The sequence below is a fragment of the Varanus komodoensis genome, unplaced genomic scaffold, assembly GCF_004798865.1.
Source record: "Varanus komodoensis strain SLA01 unplaced genomic scaffold, ASM479886v1 scaffold14_1, whole genome shotgun sequence".
Classification (NCBI taxonomy): Eukaryota; Metazoa; Chordata; class Lepidosauria; order Squamata; family Varanidae; genus Varanus; species Varanus komodoensis.
Window position 1 is genome coordinate 18,525,804 of NW_025335438.1, and position 25,489 is coordinate 18,551,292.

At 38.6% G+C, this 25,489-nt stretch overlaps 1 protein-coding gene across 2 annotated transcripts in view; it reads left to right on the forward strand.

Moving 5' to 3' along the window:
- ST18 (ST18 C2H2C-type zinc finger transcription factor) overlaps window positions 1–25,489 on the forward strand; it is a 149,716-nt gene that overhangs the window by 64,287 nt on the left and 59,940 nt on the right. The window contains exons 1-4 of one of the 2 annotated variants that reach the window (XM_044424132.1): window positions 16,779–16,938; window positions 17,331–17,355; window positions 18,681–18,700; window positions 23,979–24,749. In XM_044424132.1, the coding sequence (XP_044280067.1) occupies window positions 16,779–16,938; window positions 17,331–17,355; window positions 18,681–18,700; window positions 23,979–24,749 (976 nt within the window). Of the gene's footprint in view, window positions 1–16,762; window positions 16,939–17,330; window positions 17,356–18,680; window positions 18,701–23,957; window positions 24,750–25,489 lie in introns of those variants that run through there. The other variant, XM_044424131.1, reaches the window with a different exon arrangement.

Consider the following 25,489-nt stretch of genomic DNA (forward strand, 5'->3'; position numbering starts at 1 on the left):
TTTAAATCCCCGCCCAAATGTCCCAATAATTCCCTACAAGTTACTATCTCATTTAACTGACATTACAAGGTCATTGAAGAGGTCTTACTGAAGGGCATATTGAATTCTGCCACAGCCAAATCTCAGGCACTGCTCTGCAGTGTAGTTGCCTGAACCACAGATATTCGTTTTCAGAAGAACTACACAGGTTACCACAGAAAACTGTATTTCCCATGGTCCTTGCCACTTGGGATTCTGCTGTGGCAAGGGGGACTCAGCCTGTTTTGATCCAATTTACAGAAGAATTTCATAGGGAAAATCTTTTTCCTTCATAATATAGGTGAGCATTTCAAGATGGACAATTTCATATTATGGGCCACATAATTTCAACATGACACCATCATTACCCATAACTGCTTCTTACATGTTTAGAGCATCCATGTAGGACATTTTAAAGCAGTAACCCTTGTAGCAAAGCTTTTATTTTTATTGGATTTTCAAAGTAATTGAAGCAACACATCTAAAATAGGATAACTCACTATTAACATACTCCAGAATATTTAAGTATAAATGTAGTTTATGTTACTCATATCCAGTCAGAAACTGTATTTCTGATATCATGTAAGCTAACCATAGTTGTACACAGACCTAAGTTGCTTTACTTAATTTACTCAGTATAGAACATGAGTATTTACAATGAGGCTACTCTGCATGTATGGTATTTGCAGCTCTAAGAGAGAATGTATGCTGAAATTCACCTATCTCTCTTACTACAATCTGTATGTCAGCCATTCATACCACCATCAATTAAACAAGTTATAAATGTAAAGCACTACTGCAATAAACTTCATAGCCTTGTAGTCTTTTAGGATCATCCCTTGTTTCTTTCTCATCTATACTTTAGACCCCTCTTTAATTAGTAACATCTTAAAGCCAGGGCTACAGCATTTTAACGTCTAGTAATTTGAATAGCCTCATTCTAATAAATTGTCAAATGTTAGAGCATTCTTTCTTGGTACTGTTAGTGAAAGGAAATGGCATTTTGCAGATACAGATTAGGTTGTGTAACGGGACACAACACTCTGAGACATGGTCACCACTTGCTTATCCTGGCAGTGTGTCAACACTTTCTTTTTTGCTACCATGAGCAAAGATGATTGTGAAAGAGGTAATGGTACAAGGCTTAGTCAGGACATAGAAAGTTTTCAGGATGATATTAAAATGTGGTGTGTTGAGAGTTCTGTGCTCATCATTAGCTTTTATACAACTATACCTGCCCATAGCAATGGTGCTTTGCCATCAGTGCAAGACAGAGTTGCCAACCAACCAAGCAGGAATTAGAAGGAACCTGAAACCCAGAATGCTGCTACAGGTTGGTGTTAATATGACTAAGTTAGACTAATGGTAGTTCCCTATCTTCTTCAAAGTCCTGAATGTTATCCCCAGTTCCATAGCCAGACCAGCCCTGAGCTCCTTTTTGCTACTATGAATATTCATGAGCATTTTAAGATTTGGCATGCTAAAAAAGAGATAGCTGTTACATTGCTGCTATAGCTGCTTAGGTTTCTTAGCAAACTGTATGTATTGATTGTTTGTCCAATTACAGTTGGGAGTTTTCTCCCTCATGTTTCACAATGAGTTCAAGGCATGCATAGATTTCATTACAGCTGCATGCCTTCTCCTGGGTTATTACCAACTTCCTATCATTCTGGCCTTTTTACATGCTTCTTTTTTATTTCCTCAGTCATTTCACAGTCCAATCGTTCCTTTTGGTCAGGTGGCCTATAACATTAGTTTACCGCCTGAAACATCTCCAGCCTCAAAGCATAATGACTTGACAGCATTATCCATTCCTCCCCAGCCTCCTCTTAGAAGGACTCATAAATTATCTTTTCCCAACAAGGCTACACCACTTCCTCTGTGTCCTGTGCAATCTCTTTTTAAAGAACTATCCTTTGATATTGAAATTCCACCCTGATTCCAGTTATATCATAACATGTTTTCTTCCAAATTATTATATCTACCCTTGTCCTATCACCATCTCACTTTCTTCTTTGCCAAGCCTTTCATTAGTATATTTGCACACTTTAATCACCTTCATGCTATTTTGCCCTAATATTAGTGTTCATCAATTCTGATTCCCCTTTGATCTTAGTTGCTATCCAAACTTTCATGTGTATTCCTTTCATCTCTGTTTGGTTAGTGTGCCTTCTCTGACGTCATGCAAACATAGATTGAATTAACTCCTCGGAACTTTAACTGGTACTGGTATGGTAACAGCACTGATATTGTTGAACAGTAACCATCAGGAGTTGAGGGGGATCTGGTTCAGGAAGAATTGTCCCTAGGAGATACGAGTGAAAATATAGTTGATTGACCAAATTTGGGTGGCTTAGGACTAGGTCATGAGTATTCAGTAGAATATGGTAGCCAATCAACAAGAACAAAAGACCAAAGGGAGAAATTCATATGCTGTAACAAATGAAGAGAGATGCCATGAGTCAGGGTTGACATGCTAAAAGCATTCAAGAGAAGGTAGGAGACCTGTAATGCTTGGTTTTCAAAAAGAACACAAAGCAAAAGAATGGGAATACAGAAATTAGGTGAAATATAGAAAAGCAGTGGGATATGGACATTATTGAAAAGAAACCCTTTTAGGAGAATAGTGAAAGGCATGCTGGTGATGGTGTATCTCTGTATGTCAGTACGGACATAGTGTGAAGCAAACTAGAATAATAAAAACAGAGATAATTTAGCATGGAAGAAGTGTAGATGACCAGACCAGGCATCCAAAGCAATTTCATACTGCAGACATGCACTCACCAAGGTGACCAAATGTTCATGGCATGACTCTCTGTATGTTCTTTTGAAGGGTTAAAAGATGCACAGAAATACACAGACACCAGAGCCTGGGCAGAAGTATGGCCTCATTATTTCTCTTTCTGTTTTTCTGTGAGCTTCCCAGAGATCCCCTGGGCAATGGGGCAGCATACACATTCAATAAATACAATACAATACAATACAATACAATACAATACAATACAATACAATACAATACTTAACTTTTGTGGACTCACCACCCTGGGAACTGCAATTGCCAGTGCAAGAATCTGATTTGTGTTTGACAGACAACTAGCCTGGACATTGGGCAAGCCACTCTTCCAAGAAAGGAGGTGCCCTAGATTGCTGTTCCCATTTCCTAAGCTACATATGAGTATAACGGGGGGCCACAGTATATCACCCACACTGGCTACCACACAACTCCAAAAGGTGACACTGTTTTGTTCCAAAGGCAAACCATATCCTGGGTCATGGGCTGCACTATCAGTGAGTACCAAGCCTCTGGAATTGCCTAGCATCATAACTGTGCCTGTATGAATGACCACCTAAGCTATTTTTTGATGGTTCCTGCACATCCCTAGTGAAGTCAATCAACCTAGTTTACTACCCCAGTGCTAAAAATTATATCCAGTGATGAGGTGGCAAAAACCCCTACTGGATCATTCTGAGATATAACAAAAATTCTTACTCAGCCCTCAAAAGATGCAACTAGTTAATACCACACTGGCAATATTGAGGGCAGGCAGGAACAGGCTTTTAAGCACCCCAACTATACCCTTTTACACCACCCATGTAATATAACATGTGGCATAGTCACCTCTTTTGCACCTCTCTTCGCATACAATTTACTGTTCCCCACTCAATGTTTGTGTCAGGGCAAGGACAGCTGGCATGCTTTTTCAGCCCATCATTGCTATTATTTCTCCAAATGTTTGGTATGATACTTCTGGCAGAACAGAATTCTGCTATTATTGTAATTAGTTTGTTTGTTATAATACATTTATCTTGTGGGGTGGGAGGGTACATGTGTGCAAGTGTGTGTGCAACATACTATTGCATCATCATCATCATCATCATATCATTTCTATAGCTCCTGTAGCCAGAGCTGTCTGGATGGTATACAACAAAATATAAAAACAATAAAATACAATAGATTAAAATAGTAAGAATTAAAATGAATTTAATAAAACATAAAAAACTTTAAAAGACAATTAAAAAGACAAAGCCAAGGGTAAGTATCCATTGTATCAGGTGCCTAAATGATCAGGGATGTCTTTAAAGGCCTCCACAATGAGGACTGTCTTAATTTTGCACTAAAAAGATAACAGATTTGGTGTCAGGTGGCCCATAGCAGGGAGGTTATTCCAAAGAGGAGGAGGGTACCACCAAAAAGTACCTCCTCCACCAAAAAGATGCCACCCTCTGAGCCTTTCAAGGATATGGTACCTGGAGGAAGGCCCTAGAGGCTGAGCATAGTATCCCAGTAGATTGGGGTTCCAAAAGACACTCCAACAGTATTGTATTTCCAAGCCACATAGGACTTTGTATGTTAAGACCAGCAGCTTGAATTGGGACCAGAAGGACACAGGCAGTCAATTCAGGTGGGCCAGAATTGGTTGTATAAATGATTTATTGTAAGTATATGCCTTTTTTTTCTTTTGAAGAACTCAGGGCAGCTTATACAATTGTCCTCCTCTCCATTTGATCCCCACAAAATCCATGAGAGGCAGGTTGGAGCTTGAGAGAGGGCAAAACTAATTTTAAGAGATATAAGCCTAAGGCAGAAGATAGAAATCAGGGAGAAAGAGATGGAGGGAAGAAAGGGACATAGCACAGAGTCCTAGAGGAAAGGTAGAGTCAAAGCTGCAGAAACTGGGAAATGGATTGAGCAGGCTGAAACAATGACAGTAAGATAATGCTGGAAAGTGACATGGATAAAATAGGAACACCATCTATTTAAGTTAGTCAAATACATTTATCCCTGGTGAATTTTTCTATTTTGCTGTTGCTCATGTGTGAATTCAGATTTCGAAATATTTTTCTGTTAACATTTTTCTTCCGTTAAAATTTAAACCCTTGTTTGAAACTATGTGGTTCTCTTTCTTAGTGGGTTATCTGCCCCATACCTAATAGGCAACTCCACCACCACCATAAATGGCAATGTTTTAAAGCTGTTTTAGTGGAGGCAGCTAGAGGGAAGAGAGTTCTACCTGATCACAGCAGGGATGGACACAGGAAGGTCAACAAAGGATGAGGGCCATGATATGTGCCTGCCCTCCCTGCCAGTTACAGAACCTTTCAGACATTTCCAGCCCTATTTCCAATTTGTGATATTTTACTGACCAAAATTAAGTCTCTCTAATTCTAGAAATTAGTTCATTTCCTAAGCATAAGTAAATAAATAAATAGGCATGGACTTTGAAAAACAATCAGTTCTACATTCTTGGCAATAGCAATAAATAAATACAAAAGTATTTATGTTGAACTTTTACTTATGCAGAGTTCTGCAGCAACCCACAGCAATTGATTGATTTCCTGACAACTGATGTTTGATTCATGAATTATTCTGACAATTGATTTCTGACTACTCAGAGCAACACATACACATGTCGTATCCCATGTATGTGGGTTTGTTATTTTATGGGTCGTTTATTGAGTTTGGTGATTCATGGTGAAACAGGATACCAGCCTGAACATAAGGGCATTTACCATGTAATAGATCAGCCTTCTCCCTATATTGCATCCAGCCAAAGGAAGGTGACTATTTTACGGTCAACATTCCTAATGAAATATTTGAAGGTATTCCCTTTGGGGGCAAGTTTCAGTATAAGAGAAAATTCTTGGTAGGAAAATAGTAGTGAGGGTAATTGTTTGCCACTGTAATCCCTGTTTGGATTCCCCTAGTTCCAATTTTGCTAAAAAGTGGCAAGCTGTAAGCTTGCAAAAGCCTGACCATTGGCCTGCAAAGATTTCTGACAATGTGCCGGCAACAAAAACTTGTGAAAAGGAGGTAGGCCAACTCTCTCAGATCAGCTGGAGTCCCCAGAAATGGTATTGTTTGCATAGAACTCACTACGCAGCCCTCAAATTGTGACCATGGTAAAGAGACTGTGTTAGTTAAACAGTGAATCCAGATTATGTTTTCCAAACAATTGTCTCTCATATTAGTTGCTGTTTTATTCAACATGCTAATGTAACGCTAAAATAATATGCCATGGATATGTGATCACTTGATTCATGAATAAATAACACTTTTAAGAACTGAAACCAGGGGAGGCTGGTACTGCCATCCTATGTCACTGGAGCTTCTCATCCAATTGCAGCTTTTACTTTGAGTTGAGTCCCATTCAACCACTGGTTGATCCTATAAAGCTCAAAATGATACCTGCAATAGATGAGAAATGCTATTGACAGGCTTTATCATTCATCCTTCCAGCTGAAACATGTTTGCATTTGAATAAGTGGATGTGAAACAAGGTGAATAGAACCGGAGGGAGGGGCAATTTGGAAGGCAGCAAACATTTTTGAAAGGTTTGATCATGGCTTTCTATTACTGATGATGGAAGAGTGTCAAGTTCACTTTTGACATGGCTAGAGATGCTGCTGAAGTAATGCTGCCTCAAGGGGTCTTGTGAGGAAAAAGTGCGGGCTAACGTGAGAGTGGAATTCTAGTGGGTGGGGTTAGTGGCTGCAAGCTGATAACTGGTAAAAGTGTCAGGAGTACAGGAGAAAGGGAATGTTTTTCCAGCAAACCACCCGCTATAACTTTTGAAAATTGTTGCTGCCTCCCAATAATGGCTGATACCACCACTTTCAATCAGCTTTGAATAAACAGCAAATTTGGAAAATAAATCCCATCTCAAACATGAATAGAACCATTATTTTATTTATAGAAGGACTTTAACTTTGCTAATAAGCCAGCTATTTATCTGTTGATCTTCAGCTTTTTGTTGTGTTTTTTCATGTTATAAAAATTGAATGTGAATGAGTACTATTTATAACATTGTGCAAATACTATAGATATAGGTGGGAATCAAGTTATTCTGGCTTGCTCAATCTTCTGCTGATAAACCTTACCAAAGATTGTAATCTCTAATAAAAATAGAATGGGTGGTTGGAATATCAACAATTTTAGATAAAACAATTGGTATCAATTTATTACAGGCCACTCCTATGCCTTCATATGTGGAACTGAATTTAATGTAATTTTCTTCCAAGTCAGTATGCATAGGATCTCTCTGGTAATCTGTTTCAATAAACTAATTAATACATCACTGTTCTTGCAAGCTTAGAACACAAAACAGGTTTCATCCTAATGTTCCTATCATAAGCAATCCGGTTGGAAAATTTGTCCAGGGATACCACCACAGTGTTTCCCTAGTGATGCCATAGTGTCATTGTTCAGATGTTGAACTGGAGAAGGAAATACATCTTTCCATTGCAAAATCTTATGTTGGTACAGCCCATCTTAACATCTTGAACCAATTGGTTCTACATCTTACAGCCTTCATTTGCACTTCAATGTCCAGTCTCCAGTCACAAACATTCCATTTTAAGCATTATTTCATCACAGGTCTATCTATATCAGATACTGAAAGACTGAAGTTATAATAGCTTGTGAGTCATTAAAAAAAACTTCATCCATTTTATGAGTCTCAGATTCTCCAATAACCTTGACAGCTGAACTAGTGTTCCATGACAACAAGCAGACCATTGATAAACAGCAACAAAACTATTAGTGCTTGAATTTATGAGATGAATAATACAGAGGCTAAATTATAGGCTTACTGTTTGACAAACTGCAGCTTGACATATCTTGGCAAATGTATGTGTGTACATCTCAAAAAGAAAAAAAAACTTGTCTAACATGCTGATGTGTAACACAGAAATATGTTTCATTAGCTTTAGATGCAGATCAAAGAATGGTTTGGCCTTTGGGCAGAAAGTTTGACACATGTATTTTTAGTTCTTTCTAACTCCAGTGTTCTGCAGTTTTCAGACATAAATTCAACTAAGCTTTCCTTTTTCTTCTTAGACTGGGTCTAATGGATAACTCAAAAAGAATATTATAGTAGTAGAAATGCTACAGCAAATACAAGCAAAATGATCAGGGATTAGAGCAAACCTCACTATGAATGAAGACTACAATCTGGGGGATTTTTAGTTCAGAAAATAGGATTCATTTCATTTAGAATACTTCAGTTAGAAAATAGGTGAGTAGGGCATGATTAATATTCATGGAACAATTCTCTCACATAGTTAAAATATGAAATTTGCCACAATAATATTATATGGCTCCAAGAAGAGATCAGACAAATTCATGGAAGCTAAGGCTATCAGTAGCTATTGTCATAATAACTATATATTTCCTCTAGTATTTGAGCTGATATTACTCTATGTTTCATGTCTGTTTGCTTGAGAACATGAGCCAGAAGGTGTTATTAGCAATGGGCAAGTGATCTATGTTCAAGATTGCAAGGATTCTCTTAATATCATCTGGCCACTCATCTTGTGCCCAGTGCCTGTTGGAATTGCTGCTTATTTTGTGCAACAGGAAAATTATGCAAATTGAGCAGAAAGCAAACATGGCATGTGAATAAACTTTCCCACATTTATACAAATTTCCTAATTTATAGAAATTTCCTCCATTGACTAAAGTGGAACTAATTCAGTACACTGGAAAAATTGTGCAAATCAAACACAAGTACACATCTGGCATATAAAAAATATACTTAGAATACTTACCTTCAGATCTGGGGCTTTGAACAGTATTTGTGAACATAATTGAAATTTATTGCATTTATGTCCTGTTATGGAATTCTTATAGGCATCTTGTTGGACACTGTGGTAACAGATCAGACTAGTTAGTCCTTTGCTCTGATCCAATTGAAATTTAATATTCTTGCAATACTATAATTTGGGGTCAGCCAATAAAATGTATTGGGAGAGATTAGTGATTGGCCTAGGAAGTACTTCTTCACATAGTACATAGTTAAAGGAATTTAATATCACAAGACATGGCATGAGACACCATTTGATGTCTATGGTATTAGACATTCATAGAGAATGTCAATCAAGCACTACTACTCATTTAGTTATATGCAACCTTTAGGTTCAGGAATTGTATACCATTTAATATTAACTGCTGGTAAGCAAATAGCTATCTGGTGAACTATGAGGAAAAGAATACTGAGCTAGATGGACCTTTGGTCTGATCCAGCAGGATTCTTCTCACAAACTATAATTATGCATTAACTAGAATCAACTTTAATGATAGTATTCAAGTTCAGCTAAAAGAAAGGTGGAAAACACAGCAAACTTGTATCAAATAAAATAGATTGTTGGTTGTGAACTAGGATTGTGTCCAATGTTTCCTTGTGAAATTTTAATGTAAAAATAGCATTTGTGTTATGTATGAAATGCCTCCTGCAACACTTTTAAAAGCATGTTCTTAACAGTTGCACTGGTCTACAAGGAGAAATGAAATGCAAGTAGCTAAATTGTACCAGAATTGGGCCATTAATAAAGGAAAATTAAGTCCTGAGTATTAATTGGCCCCAGTTTCCAAGATACAGTTTCAAGTCAAAATTGCATCAAAATAATTCAAAATTATGAGGGGGATATGCGATTATGCTCCATAACATGATATAGCAATGAGAATAGTCATTTAGTTCACTCTGTGAAATTAGATGTGGTTCAGGAAGAGCATACAGTGAGCTAATGTTTGGGTCCGCTGATATTGATGGCCCCAGATCAGCTGCATTCTGCTCTTCACTGTTATCATCATCTGAGTCTTGATTATAGGATTCTGGTGGATCTGAAACTAGAAAGTCCACACCATGGGGTACAGGATGCAGTGTGGATGGAATGTTTGGATATTCCACTGTCCACTTCTTCTTTCTTGAGATCCCTTTTGCAACTGGGGGAACCATGCAAAAATTGCAGTGATTACTATGATTGGGTTTCCGCCACACCATTGGGAATGCAAAAGGCATGGACTTTTTCTTCTTTTTTGGTCAATGACACAGATAAATTGCACATGTAATGCAACAATAATGAGGGCCCAACTCTTGTCCTGATCCCTTATTTTGCATCAAAAATAAAGGTGGTATGCCTTTTTTACCACTGCCATCATACTGCGTTTTTGAGATGCAAATGTAACCTCGCCACAAATGTAGCAGAAGTTATCTGCATTGTTTTCACAGTTTTGAGGCATCTTGGCTTCTGAGGGAAAATATCATGCAACTGTTCCTTGGAAATGTTAGGCAATGATGCTTTCACAAGCCACCAGATGTAACTGTATGATGCGTAGATCTAACCAAGACAAATGTACCTTGCAATAAAAGAACAATAAATTACAGTTAGGTAGTAACTTTAGTCTCAAAGTGAAGATAAATTTATACACTTCCATGTGGTACTATTTTCATTATTCTACCATACTTTGTCAAGAAGTTATGAGGCATCATGATCATCAGACACCTTCCTCCCTTGTAGGCAAATATACTTGCCTGTGTATAAATCTTTATTGTGAAATATCTTGAAAACTTTAGCCAACCAGCACCTTTATCACCTGTTTTCTAATTCATATAATCAAAATATGTAAGAATTAGCACATTTTATCTCAGAGGTCGACAATTTCCCAACTTTTGTAGACCAGTGTTATCTCTGCTGCCCCTTTCTTCTCCCTCCTGTGATCCCAGCCAATCAGGAAGTAAATATAGTAAATATGAAGATATCACAACACAGTAGGTGTATGAAGGAAAGTGACTAATCTAGTAATTAAAACTTAGATACAAGCAAATAACAGCAGGAATTAATAAGAACCAGAATGCAAGGGATTGGATTTTAAGGATCAGAATAAGAAACAAAATGCAAACAACAACAGTTCCAGGACTCTTTCAACAATGCTGCTCTTAGAAAAACACTGAAAACACTAGAACAACTTCTGATGTGTTTTTTCAAGGTCTCTCCCTAAAGCATTACAATCTGAGAGCTCTGGTATAGTTATCTCCTGGCTGGAAGCTACAGTTGCCAATCTCTAAGCCATATGCTTTGTTTCCCTCACACCTTTTACCCAGCATTTCCTTTTAATGAAGTGCTTGCAAAAAGTTCTACAATTTATAACTGACCAGGAAAAAGCTTTAAAAACACCATCCTGAAGACAGTCTGAATTTTTGGGAGTAAATTATTGCACTTTGGAGTGCTTCGGACAAGATTCTCTTCAATTTGGAAAAGGCCTGAAAATATCCAAAACAGCTCCTGCTAGTCTGACATTTTAGCTTTTATAAAGCAGATGTGCACTCTTGGGCACAAGTTTCAAATGTGGTGAGGGAAACATGAAAGGTCAGATACCGCCACTGAGCTTAACTGAAGTCTGCACATGTAAGAATGTCCTGGAACAAGTCAACAGAATGTTTGGTTTTGTAGGAAGGGTACATCGTTACCAGATTTGTCATGGAAATAATCTGGTGAGATATGATAAATTAGTAATTCAAACTGCACAAAAGTAATTAGTAATTCAAACTGCACAATAATTCAAAACTGCATCATAAGTTATGACAATATTACTAGGAATTTCCTATTGTATACACATTACTGATAAATAATGCTGCTATTTGTAAGCCATTCTGAGACTTGTGCAAAGGATAGGGTAGAAATGTTTTAATTGAATTAAATTAAATTAAAATTATTTACCCTTGTATAGTATTGACATTTTTAAACTGCATAGCCGTTGAATTTTCTTCTCATGAGATCATTAACAACTACAATAATGCAAATAAGACCGGCAGGAATTAAAATATGAATTTGACTTTTTTGTTTCATAAGCAATTGAAAAATGCATTCATATGTTATAGCAATTTACTTCTGTTTTCAAAATTAGATGACTGGGCTAAGTCATGATGACGGAGTTCTATCAATAACTTTATGTGATAAGAAAGCCCACTATATCCAGTTTGGAATCATGTAATAGCATCTAAGAGGTTGCTGTATGAAAGCAAGGTCAGAGACTGATTAGCCTAGTCATGGTCAAGCACCAGACAGCCAGTCTCAAGTAGGCAGACCTGGAACCAATTAGAGTCCTAAGAAGAGGTCATATTGAGATCAGGAAGAAGGTAAGAAGCAAATTGTGAAAGCAAAGTAATTGTCTTACCTGGAAAAGGACATTATTGAGCTGGGAAAAGTGGCAAGAAGGGCAACTAAAATGATCAAGGTGTTGAAGCAACTTCCCTTTGAGGAACGGCTACAACAACTGGGATTGTTTAGTATAGAAAAAAGTGAGTTAGAAAAAAGAATTGCTCAAAATGATGCATGGTGTGGAGAACGGGGGTGGCAGGGAGATGGGGGGGGAGAGAGAGAGAGAGAGAGAGAGAGAGAGAGAGAGAGAGAGAGAGAGAGAGAGAGAGAGAGAGATTGATTTCTCTTTCTCTCCCCTAATACTAGAAGTCATGGTCATCCAATAAAGCTGTATGGTGGAAGATTCAGGACAATAAAAGGAAGTAGTTCATGAAAGAACTAATTGGTTTACCTACTGGAATATTGCCAGATCCCCACAATGATGGAGCTCTGGTGCCATCAGGGCAGAGTAGATCATGAGCGCTAACAGTTGTCTGTCCCCTTCCCTCGATCTGATTCTGTATCAAATGTTGGCAGTGCCCTCTTTCTCACACATCTTCCCTCTTGGAGAAAGAACATGTGAAATGGTTCTTGGTTCTTAAGATCTTGCCTGTTATGAAGTAGGAGTAAAACAGTCCTTTCTGAATAAGATTACAAAACACTTCAGAGATCCTTCTGTTCTCAAGAAGCTTCACATGAAGCCTCACTCCCTATTAAGGTCTTGCATTAATTGTCTAATACAAAAGACTGTGAGCATCCATGACTGTGCGTTCACCCCATTGTGGCAACATGTAGAATGAAAGGTTAGAAATCACGTGAGGCCATGGTGTGAGTTGCCTCACACCAGTCTTGCCTCACATTGTATGCATACCATTCATTTTCAGAGTCTGAACCCACTACCTTGTTTTTAATGACTAAGCAGAACAAAGCAATGAGCAAATGAAATAGTTTAAAATGTGGGGGCTGTGAGGGAGAAAGATGATGTCTGATTTCAATTATTTTGGTTCCAGCTAGTAAATTTCTTCACATGTATGCTACATACTCCTGGAATTATGATTACTACATTGTGACATTTACTTTTATGTAACAAATAAATATGTCACATGAACTACAGAAATATTTAATGGTAGGATTGGAAACTACCCATTACATTGGTCTCTTGCTTTATGCTGCATTGTGACAAATTGAGTTTATAATGTAAGGTGCACATTGCTTGTACTTCAACTTCTGCAGCATTGCAGATCTCCACATTTGTTTCTGTGCCCTTCATATTTGTAATGGTGGGTTGCCAAAAAGATGCCCTGCCAACATGGATTTTTTTAAAGCTTAAGTTAGTCATATGCTACCAATCAAAACAATCAGAATTGGAGCCAATTTAGTGCACATAAGTTACCTTGGAAGGATTAATTTATGCTGTTGAGCCTCATAATATGTATAACCAACAGGGAGCTGTCTGGAGACAGGGATTTTTGCAAATCTTTCAGCTGGATCAATGAGCCAAATGCAAAATCTAGCAACCAGGGGCATCGTGTAGATTTGTGATGCTCCCTAGGGGAGCTGGGGTCCAGCAACCAATGAGTGGATTACACTGATCCATAAATGCAGTTTTTCATCTGTGACAGATATAATATAAATGCTATTATTCATATTGCATAACTGGAAAGAACAACTGACAATTAATGTTGCTTTTGAAAAAAGAAGTGAAGCGGTATAAAATTTTGCAGCGGGTGAAAACAGATGTTTCAGAAAACATAGAGCTCATCACACAGTCACATCTGAGCTCTGCTACACTGTCAAGTATCCTCATGCCACTGCAGGCTGATAGATTTTCAGTTCTTGTCATGGAGATTTTGATTATGGCTGTTCAACTGAAATGCATAATCTTGTGTGAAATGTGGAAGAGTACAGCTCTATATTGATATTATTACCAGTCACAGAGATGACACAGTATGCTCTTGCCTGTTGCCAAGGGCAGTTAGAGTGCAAGGAAAAGGGCCTTCTAAATGATAACCCACACCTCTAGGAATGGCTTCAGTTGGGGATTCATCAAGCCCCTGCTTTGCAGGTCTTTAGGAAAGCTACAGAGACCCATCTTTCTCCATTGGCTTTGCTGCAGTATCTTGGATGGCTGCTTTTTATTTTCTTCTGGTGACAATTTCTGACTTTTTATTGATTTTTATTGGTAAGGTCTTTATTGGTTTTTTTCTTGTTCTTTTTATTGAATCTATGCTTGTTGCATTCACTGATTTTGTTGATTTTATTTTATTTTTATTTTGTATAGTTTGTCTTCATCAAGAGCTTCCACCCTTAAAGGTGGGCTAAAATTAAATAGAATGCCTCTCTGTTAGGCAGACAGACAAGACACCAAAGTGGACTCAGTTCTATGGATGCATTATAGAGCTTTTCAGCAATTCCCTCCAATCTAACCCTTACTTTACACTATCTGGATTGCCATGCTTATAAACCATGATCGTGTTCTTACCTGCATGCAGTGTAGTAGGAAGGAGGCTATTACATGTCAAGAGCCCTGGACCAAGCTGTCATGTCCCATAGAATTCAAGGACCCTTTGGTCTTATGAAAGGATGTGAGAGGAAATCACAAATGTTACTGGGACACTCATTTTAGGAATCAGTGATTTATGCTCGAAATGTTTGGCTTCGTTGTCTGCAAATTGAGCTGGTGTAATTTATAGATTCATATCAGTTAGTTGTGTGTGTGTGTGTGTGTGTGTTGTTCCTTGTGATATTGTGCTGTGATGTCTTGTGTGCTATGACTGATCAGGAACATATGAGCATGCTAAAGTCCATGGCTGAAATATTTAAACAGGCAGGTAACGGCATATGGGTTTAAATAAATTATTCTAGAAGGTTAGCCGAACAGCAAATTCCATCTCCAATCTAATAGGTGTTTGTAGTTACAGTTCAGTATCACTGATCTGTTAAGATATAATTTATATGGCACTTTTCATTTGTAAGTGCTTAAAACCATGACCTTGCTGCTTTTCACAAAGAACTTTTTCAGGTACACAGACTATTTACTGAATTCATGACTGGCATGTGAATTCATTCCAGGTCTTCTATTCACTGGATGGAGCAACAATGGAGCAACCCTACAACTGTTCTGTTATACTGAGTGACCACAGCTGATTATACCAGTAGGCAGAAGGGGGTGCCCACCTCAGACAACAGATTGGGTCTCATGACAGGCAGTGAATTGTTAATTATTTTATTGTCTGTGCGTGCTTTAAATAATTACTGCCAGCAACAGGAGGAAGTGTTGTAGGAATTTCCTACCTCAGATGCCAGAATAATTTGGCTGCCTCTGGATATTGTCCACCTCAACCTAGGCAGTTGGGAGGCATCTCTTACTTCTCTGCTTCAGGTAGCAAATGCCTTGGGACAACCTTGTCTGCAATATTAGTATATGCCATTGCTGTGATTTTATTTTATAGGAAGCAAAAAAAAGGAACACAATTTCACTTTCTTATAAATTATTTATAGAGAATGCAGATTGCTTCCCATCCAGGCACTAAGCTGCTTTCTTTCAGCAAGGTTGCAGCATCATTTCTCTTCTTGTGCTGTATTTACAGAAGCACTCCGAGTTGGTGGGCTGCAGGTAGAGAATAATGTCCAGTTGGATGCCACATTTTAAGAATGGATTGATAAACTGGAGTATATACAGAGAAGACTGACCACTATGGTGCAGAGTCTGGAAACCAAGAAGAGCAATTGAAAGAACTCAGTTATGTTTAACCTGGGAAAGAGCTAGTTAAGCAGATAGAGCAATAGTGGTCTTCAAATGTCTGAAAGCCATGCAGAAGATGAACTAGACCTTTTCTTTGTTGCACCAGAAGACAGGACTAGAATCAATGGGTGGAAATAGCAGGAAGGTTTATTACAGCCAAAAATTGGAAAGACATATGCAACATAAGAGCTGCTTGACAATAGAACAGGAGCAGGTTGGCTATTCCTCAGTGTAGATATTTAAGCAGAAGCTAGACAGCCATCTGTTGGGAATGTAGCTGCAACCTGCATTGTAGATCTCACATAAAACATTGGGTTGAACTAGAACTAAAACTAGACTTGAGAGCCAATATGGTATTGTTGTTAGAGGGGTGAACTGGGACTTGGGAGATCTGGATCCTTGGCTCTTTTCAGCCATGAATCTCACTGGGTGACCAAGCCAGTCACTGACTCTCAGCCTAACAGACATCATAGGATTGCTGTGAGGATAAAGGAGCAGCAGGAGGATTATTAAACTGCCTTAATATTTTTATATGATAAAAGGTTCTTTCCAGTTCTTGATTCTGTTATGCAAATCATAGCCCAAATATAAGTTTAAAGTGAAACTCTACTGTTTCATTTGTGTATTCATTCATAATGTTCTATCTATTCCATGCATATTCAGTACTCACAGTGGTATCCTATACTTTAACTATAGGAACATAAAAACAAACTTGACACATGTAACTGGTAGTGTAATTTTCACATTAGCCATCTTTTCTTATCCCTTCCTGGTTGCACAGTCTAGTCCTGAACAGAGCTTATATTAACATATGCTTTACAAAGGATTAAGAGTGGTTTAGGGTGTTTTTCCCCTATTATAATGCAGACTTGTGGTACCATTGAAATAGAATTAGTGAAGTGGGGTTCATACACCCTTCAGCCCCAGCTAAAAGTCAGTCTACACTCAAATAACCAGCTTTCAGAACTGTAATCATAGTAGCCTTCTTGATTTTTCTTCTTTCTCTTCCTCAAAATAAAATAGTCTTTTGCGATGTATTTCATGTTCATTTCTTCCACTATCAATACTCCAACATAAATGCAGTGCCTACAAAAGCTCCATGGCCAAGAAGAGGAAAGCTGAAGAGCTGAATTTTGGAGTTCCAGTCAACAAAAGAAAGTCTCTCCTAATGAAACCCCGTCACTACAGTCCCAGTGTTGAAGGCAAAGGGGAAAATGAGAAGACAGAACTGCAGGACAATAGCAACATTCTCCAAACAGGTATCAAGGGCAAATGACTCCAAAAGAATGTAAACCTAATACACCCAAGGGAAGAAAAGGTAGCAGAATCATCTCAGTGGGTGGGCATCAAGTGGGAGGAAGGTGGTCTGGACTTTAGACAAATAGTGAGAGCAAAACATGCAAATGATGTTCTAAATCTAGGGGGTTAAAGCACTTTTAGTTACAAGTCTAAATTCTACCTCAAAGAAGCCCTTGGGGCTAAAGGTAAAAAGAGCAGAGCCAAAAATAACAGCATAGTTTGGCAGAAAGCTGTTACTGCTGCTAACTGAGCCGCAGAGGTATTTCAACAGTTTAGCATGGGGAGAAATGGATAGAAGCCAGGAAGCCAGCAGATGATCAGTTGGGGTAAAGCAACCAGTGTAGGGGAAGAGCCCATGGTCATGTGAGCACAGCTGAGTTTGGCCTCCAGACCTGAGGTTCTGCACCTCTGATTTAAATATGAGAATCTCATCCTTCCTTCCTTTCTGAATGATCCATTTCCTAGCTTTAGAATTATTTGCCATGCCAACTAATTTTTTCTTGATTGCTGATTTCAGGAAATATCTTTTGTACACTTAGAGCAAGATGCCTTGCATCTATAAAAGTAATATTGGCTGCGTAGTAATTGAAACTCCAGATGTTACCTTTAAAAAAAAAATATTTTATTGCCTGCTTCCATTTTTATACTTTTATGCAATTATTAATTATTAAATGTATATCTCCTTTCCATGACAAACAGTGTTTAAAGCATTTAACAATAAAATGCAAGTCTGCATACAACATGTTGCTGAAACATGAAAGAAAACCAGTTTAAATACTTCAATAAAATCAAAAGGGAAATGTTGTGCACCAGTTAAAGCTATTTTAACACACACAGTGCCTATCTGAAATGCCTTTCCCTGTCCGTGGAAGGAAATATGAGACAGAGCTAGTTGGTCTCTCCTTAGCCAGGAGTTGCATAGCCTGGGAGCAGCAGTCATGGACAACCACCCTCATGTTCTTTCAAAATGTTTCTCTGGACAGAGAGAAAGGTGTGTCCTGAGGACTTTAAAACCTGGGCATACATGGGATCATATGATCTTTCAATTAGCCTGGTCCCATGTCGTGTAGGTCAGGACTAGCACTTTGAATTGCACCTGGAAACAGTCTGGTAACCTGTTCTGGACTAGCTGATGTTCCTGAACACCTTTCAGATGAAGCTCCATATTGAACACTTTCTATTAGTGCAAACAAAATGTAGCTCAAGCATGTGTTGCCATAGCTGTATTTGACATTTCCAAGAAAAGACGCAGTTGACCTTTGCAGTAGAAACACATTCTTGGCCACCACCAAGACCTAGACATCTCAGGTCAGGCCTCCATTAAGAAATATACCCAAACCTGCTAACCTCAGTCCTCAAGAGGTATACAACCCCATGCAAGAGAGGCTGTATCTGTATTCCCTGATCTGCCTTTTGATGAACCAGGAACATCACTGTCTGGATTATGCTGTAAATTGTTCACTCCTGTCCAGTTTCATCCAGTGCATTTTCAGTGTCAGACATTGATTTAGAACTCCCTTAGTTTTAGGTGGGAAGGTGAGATAGAACTGAGAGTTATCAGCATATTAGTGTCATAGTCAAGGACTCAAGTTTTGGCATGGAGGCAAGTTTAATATCCTTCTCTCCCAGTCTTGATTCTGCTATGCAGTTTAACAGCAGTTACTGAAGAGGTTTATTTAAAGCAGAACAGGGGAGAGACCAGTGACATCCTTCTTAGTCCTAGTGTTTTGGATTGCTCATGAGCATTAGAATGCGAGATCACTCCTCAACTGGGAAGCCAGCATTTGGAGGAAGCATGAGACTCCATGTTTCTTGGCTTCACCCCACCCCTGCACCCCATTATTGCATCCCTGACTGGGTCTGTTCCCCTGATCTCCACACATTGCACAGATGTCATGTCATATGAAGCCCTGATTAGGCCTCATTTATTTCTGGGCACCAGGATTTAATAGGATCCAGATAAACTAGAGTAGTTTCAGCAGAGGGCAACTGGAACTGGAAAGAAAGCCCTCTCAGACCATTGAGAAGAGAAGGCTGAAGTGAGATATAATAGTGTTTTTTGATTACTAGAAAAGTTGTCACAGAAAGGAGGGCCAGGATCTCTTCTCGATCATTTCAGAGTGCAAGACACAGAATAATCGGCTCTAGTTACATGAATCCAGATCCTGGCTGATCATAAGAAAACACTTCTAGACTGTTAGGGCAATATGACAATGAAATGAATTGCCTAGAGAGGTTATGAGCTCACCCACACTACAGGCATTCAGAATGCAGCTGGACAGACCTCTATTAAGGATGCCTGGGGTCGTGCATTTAGCAGGTGTTTGGGCCTGATGGCTTACTGGCCCCTTCCAGCTCTGCAACTATACGATTCTATGAAGTACTATCACTTAATCGGGGCCTTGTGCAATCAGTGCTGCCCATCCTGAGGTGGACAAGGCTCCGTGTGTACAGCTGATTCCTCCTTACAATCATCAGGGCTACAGCTTGGCAGGTGAGATATTGGAGATGGGGCCAGCAAAGTGGTCCTGTCCCCTTTATTTATACATTAGTTCTTCACATAAAGAACACATGAATAGGGCTTTCATCTCAGCATCTATGCATCTCAGGGAGAGCACTAACTCAGTGGTACAGCTCATTCTTTGCATGCTGAAGGTCCCTGGTGCAATCCCCTCCATCTCAAGGTGGGACTGAGAATGTCTCCTGCCTGAAACCCTGGAGAGCTGCTGCCAGTCAGCATAGTTAGTACTGAGCTAGACTGGCCAATGGTCTGCCTCAGTGCAGGGCAACTTCCTAAGTGATGGCCAAGTCATAATATTGGGCTGCCTCTCAAAATGTTTTCCATTTTTTTTCTGGCATACTTAACTGATTAGGAGTAAATCAGTCTTATGACTAGCTTCTACCTGTGTCATTCAAATTGTGCAAATGATAATAGTGGTTATTAGGTTTTGAACTAGGCACAAAAGAAGTGTTATGTTTGTGCAAGCAGTTGGGCATCAAACATGTGCAACCAGCTGTGCAGCTGTTTATGCAATCTATTGGTTGCACAACCAGTTGCACATATGCAATAGAAATATTCAGTGGAGTTCTGCCATCAAGACTTGAGTTTGTGGAATGACACCATTGGATACTGCCCCAGATTCTAAACCTTCTGAGTATGACTGAAAGAAAGCCACACAGACAGTTGTATGAACAGGCAATACCAACAGTAGAGATCACCTTCTTATGGTGATTCATGGGGTCTCAGCATCTGAACCATGAATGTTGACTTCATTATTATACTTCCTTATGATGTGCAGTGTGAGAAAAGAACTCGTAGGAGGAAAACACTATGTACTGGATTCCATCCTCAGGACAGCAAAAGAGCACTGAGAAGGGACTTTATCTCAGTCCTGCAATACGCCCTTTCGATGCATCCTAAGATTGTCTTTGTACAGGTTAAACTGGCAGCCATGCAGTTAGGGATAGACCTAGGGGTCAAAGTTCCAGATGCTCAAAAGACCAGCCAGAGAGCAGCAGGTGCTGAAAGCATTAAGGCAGCAGAAACAAATTTCATTGTCACAATGGTTCTTTGACTCTCAGTCACTTTAAAAAGCCAAAGCACACATTCCCAGAGGTATAGGGTTTTTTTGTTTTTCATTTAGATCAGGTTGGCAAACAGGTTGTCCTGCCATATCAGCAATGTAGAAGAAGTTGTGAGGCATGGAATACTTGTGCCGGGGGGTGGGGGTTTGAAATGTTTGCTGTGTGCTTCAAAGCTTAAGCTATAAGCATGGCCTTCTAAAGAAAACTCCCATAGATTCAGGGTCAAAAATTACCTAGTTGTAGCAGTGGAAGCTAATATGCATAATAAATTGTTGGTTGCATTTTCTCCCTATAAGGTTTTGTTTTGTTTTTTGTTTCTGCTAGCAACACATACAGATTCAGTTGACTGTTGGTGGGGTATTTTATCCTGAAAAGTATATAGAACATATTTCAATTTCCCTGAAAGACATACCTCTAATTAATATGAGCTTTCCAGTCAAACTAAGAAGAAAAAGTAGATTGTGGGTTTTTTGTAGGTTGCTGATATGAGCTTTGGAAGACAGGAGCCAAGCACTACCCCTTATTTGCCCATGCACTATCAATACAGACCTCAACAACAATCTGGATCATTGTTATCTCCTTTGCCCACACTTGGAAACTCATGCAAACCTTACTTTGCTTTCTGCCCAGTCAAAATGTAAACTGTGATAGTTGTACTTCGAAAAAATAGAATTTTGCTGGAGCTTTCAAGTCAGGCAACAACATGGAAAGGAATGCATGGCACAAAGTTTGAAAAGGGGCCACATCTTTTGCTACAGGGCCCAGTCTCCCAAAGAAAAGACATAAGAAAAAGTTAATAAATATTTTCTTTTAATGTATAACAAACAGTTGAACCAAACAATTATGTAAACTGGAAATGACCCAAAACGCTAACAGTTTAGCAGCCCTCAAGTGAAATGCATTGTGGTGGCACATGTGCATTGTGTGCTCCTCCTCCTCCCTTCCACAATAATCTGCACTTAATAGGAATATTTTAAACTATGTAGCTAAGCAACAGAGGTAATTGTTGCTTTCCAGAGCTTTTGTTAGGCACTCCACCATAGCCCAAATATGCATAATTAGGTATAATGTCTATAAATCATTATTGTACACATGTGGGTAGTTAAGTGGATTGAGAGAATAGTTCAATGAATTGGACATATTCACTGAAAATGCTTTTTATTTGTTTTTGGTAGTTGATAATACTTTGAAATTATGATAACCCTTTACACTTTCTCTTAACAGCTCACTGTTGCAGAGACAGAACTTTATTTGCATTTTTAGAGGATATTTGATTTATTTTATAAACCCTGTGTTGGTCTGACACGGATTCTGCAAAGAACCAGACCATCTTATCTTTTATTATAAACTTGTTTATCTCATTTTTTTACCCTCTAGGAAGTAAAATGTGAAACGTTCCAGTTTATGTTGAATACATCCCAACAAAAGAATGCACCCTATAATCAACATTATTGAAGGGGCTAGTGTTGTGGCTAAATTCTTCCCTTCATCCAAAAATGCTTTTAGTTACTATGGTAATATTTACTTGATCCTGGCAGACCAGTGTTGATTTTAGGGAGATAATTACCAGAAAGGAAGATGATGGAGATGTATTTTGGAGTGTCCTTGTCAGAAAAAAATGTTTAGAAAAAATTAAATGAGACACAAAGGGTTTATTGTCTTTCAGCATTTTCCTGTAGCTACGGCTACCAACTGTTTTCTGATATGATTTCAAAGAAAAGTATTTTTAAAAACAGGACATATGAATATTTGAAGCCTTTTGGAAAGCTAGAAATCTTCATTATTTTTAATTTTAATTTTAATTTTTAAAGATAGGATTTCTCCTTTATCATAAGATGTGTTCAGTAGTTCTGTAACTATTGCTGCTACTTGGAATATTTATCCTGTGAACAACATCCACTCATGTGATGCAACTTTTCTATCCCCTCTTCCCTGGTGGGCCCCCAAAAATTGCTCCTGAGGGTCCCCTAGCCCTCTGGTGAAGACCTGAGGGATATAGGGTGGGTTGTGTGAAGAAAAAAGAATCTTCTCTGTCCCCATTCTGAGAGGAGACAGGCACCATTGGATGCAAACATATAACCTTTAGGGTTCAGATCTTCTGTTAACCAAAAATGACTGATAACTTGAGTTTTGTAAAAATGCAAGAGAATATAATGCAGAGAAATAAATTTATCAAAGAAGATAACTCTGTTACTTCCATCTGAATTTTATTGTGTCATAGTAACAGGTCTATATATTTGCAGTGAATGGCGAACGCTTTCATTTTGCCACTGTAATCCATGAATCCTTCCACCTTGTATGTTTATTGTAATCCAAAGTAGGGAAAGAGTGGGTATTCCTGGTTCTAAAGTTTTATTGTTTTCTACTCACTAAACAAATAATTATTCTGAAGACTTCAAACATACTGTGTACAAAGTCTTATTTCTCTACAAATGCTATGTATTTTAGCCCATATTAGAGTTCTGATTCTGTAGCCATTGATAGAAAAAGTCCCATGTTTGGTAGTAAACTGTATCTTCTTTTTCCTTAAGAGATAAAGTCAGTCTATCCATTTCTGCACAGTCCAATATCTTGTTCAAGATCAGGGGAAGAGTGGGTATTGATGGACAAACAAAGTGGTAGATCTGCCATGTGTTGTGGATATTCTTTTTCAATCTAATGTAGTAAGAAAGCACGACGGAATTCAGGCATAGTCTTGCTCTAGCCTGTTTTTAACGATTCCAGAGCAATAAGCAATTTGACCATTACAAATGTCAGACTGAATTTCCCTTTCTTTTGAAACTACAGTAGATTTTCTAAATTAGGAAACAAAGAATTCTAAACTGATACTTTCATGGATGTCAATGAAACTAGGATTGGCTTTACAATTAAACTTAGTCTAGCAACATCCAAAGATTTTATTTTACATAGTTAGCAAACTGTGCGTATAGAAAGTGCCATTTCTGGTAATGCTTAAATTGGCATGCCAACAAGAAACATATCCCTTAACTCTGCTAGGAAACAACTGAGCAATACCATTGGAGCATCTACGGTAGCCACATCTGAATTCGTATTTACTAGACCTGTGAGAGGAACACATATTGCATGCATCACACAATTGCCACATGAATCCTCTGTACATATATAACATGTTTGGTTATTTGAATTGGCCTTTCTACTACATTTTTGAAGTATTCTCTAGTACAAAGAGTGTTTTCTTAATATGATTCTTGCTATTGTTCATACAATGGATCTTGATCTAGACCAAGCCTGTAATGTCAGATCACTTAACATTGGAGTATTCTCAGTGATGTGAATAGGACTAATTTCTGAATAAGTGGTGAGTGGATTGTGGCCAAAATAGAAGTATTTTTTTTTTTAATTTTGAGCTTCTCTCTCTCTTTTTTCTATATAGAAGACTGCATAAAAATGCCAGCAAAAAGTACCCCAAATTTGGATGTGCAAGAAAATGATTGTCAAAAGAAGGACAGTTACACTGGCTACCAGGACCTAATGACCACTTCTTTAATGAACCTTGAAAAAATCACAAAAGATGCACCAAATCCCCTAGAAAATGATAAACTTAGTGAGAGTGGCAGCCAGTCCTTTAACATTGAAAATAACGATATTGATGAATGTTACATGATTAACTCTTCAATAAGAAGAGACAGAATTGGTATTTCTGATCCACAGTACTGTTCCTCTGAGGATAATGAAAGTAGTTCTGAAATTCTGGACAATGAATGGGATAGTTCCTCAAATTTCTCTGAAGAGACAAACTTAAAGCTTCCTGTAAATAAAAAATATATTGTAGGATGCAACCAGCAAGATGTCCTAAAAGTGTCAGGAGTCAAAACTGAAAAAGGTGATTTTGACAACACTGAAACTATTGGTGACTTGGAAACAGGGCTGCGGAAGTCACAGGAGTCTCATGTTGAATCTTTCAACAACAGAATTCAGAATCCATTTCCAGACAGTGAGGAAGATGAGTGTCTGTCAGAAAATACAGAAATATCCTTTAACTTGGACAAAACTAAACAGAACTTGAGCTTACTAGAACGAGCAATTGCTCTGCAGGCAGAGCAAGGTCATGTCTTTCATAGCACCTACAAAGAGCTGGACAGGTTTCTACTGGAGCACCTTGCTGTTGAAAGAAGGCATGCCAAAGTGATTGATCTTGGTGGTAGAGCCATGTATAACAATAAACGTAAGTTTACTTTTCTTGTTCACAATGGATGGCACATTTGTTTAAAGAGCTGGCAATTTTCCCTCCTTTTATTCCTGCATTTAACAGACCATTTTGTAATTTCAGGGTCTCATTGGTTGCTTTAGGGACATTTGATAATAAAGCAAAAGCTTCCAGTAAGGGATCCCATAAATATTTTTCCACATTGCAAACTATCCATGATAGAATGAAACATGCTACTCGTAACAGGAAGGAACTTTTCTCCAGGCCTGCAGCCTCTTGATTTACAAAAGGAGTCTTCTTCCTGTTGCACTGGAAATCACTGCTCAGATATTCACATGGTTTCATTGCTTAAGCCCAATGCCAGCTTCAGGTTTTGGGGGTATTTTGGACAAGACATCTTCAGTGGCCCCCTCCGTCATACCCATTGTCAACAGCCACTACTGACAATGGGGAAGCCATTTTTCCCATCCTTATCCTGTTTTTCATAATTGCTACCACTTGCCTGCTTGACAAGCAGAAAGTCAATGATGCAGGTAGGCACTGGCAAGTAGGCAGAGCCAGTGTGGTGCAGTGGAGTGTGGGATTGAGTCTCAGAAGATCTGGGTTCTAGTCCCTAGTCAGCCATTGAGATAACTGGGTGACTTTAGGCCAGACTCTAAGCTACCTTGAGTCCCTGGAAAGAAAAAAAACCCCTGTGGGTTATAAATATAATAAATAAAAATCTCTGGCTCCTCTTTCTCACCACCACTGTTGTCTTA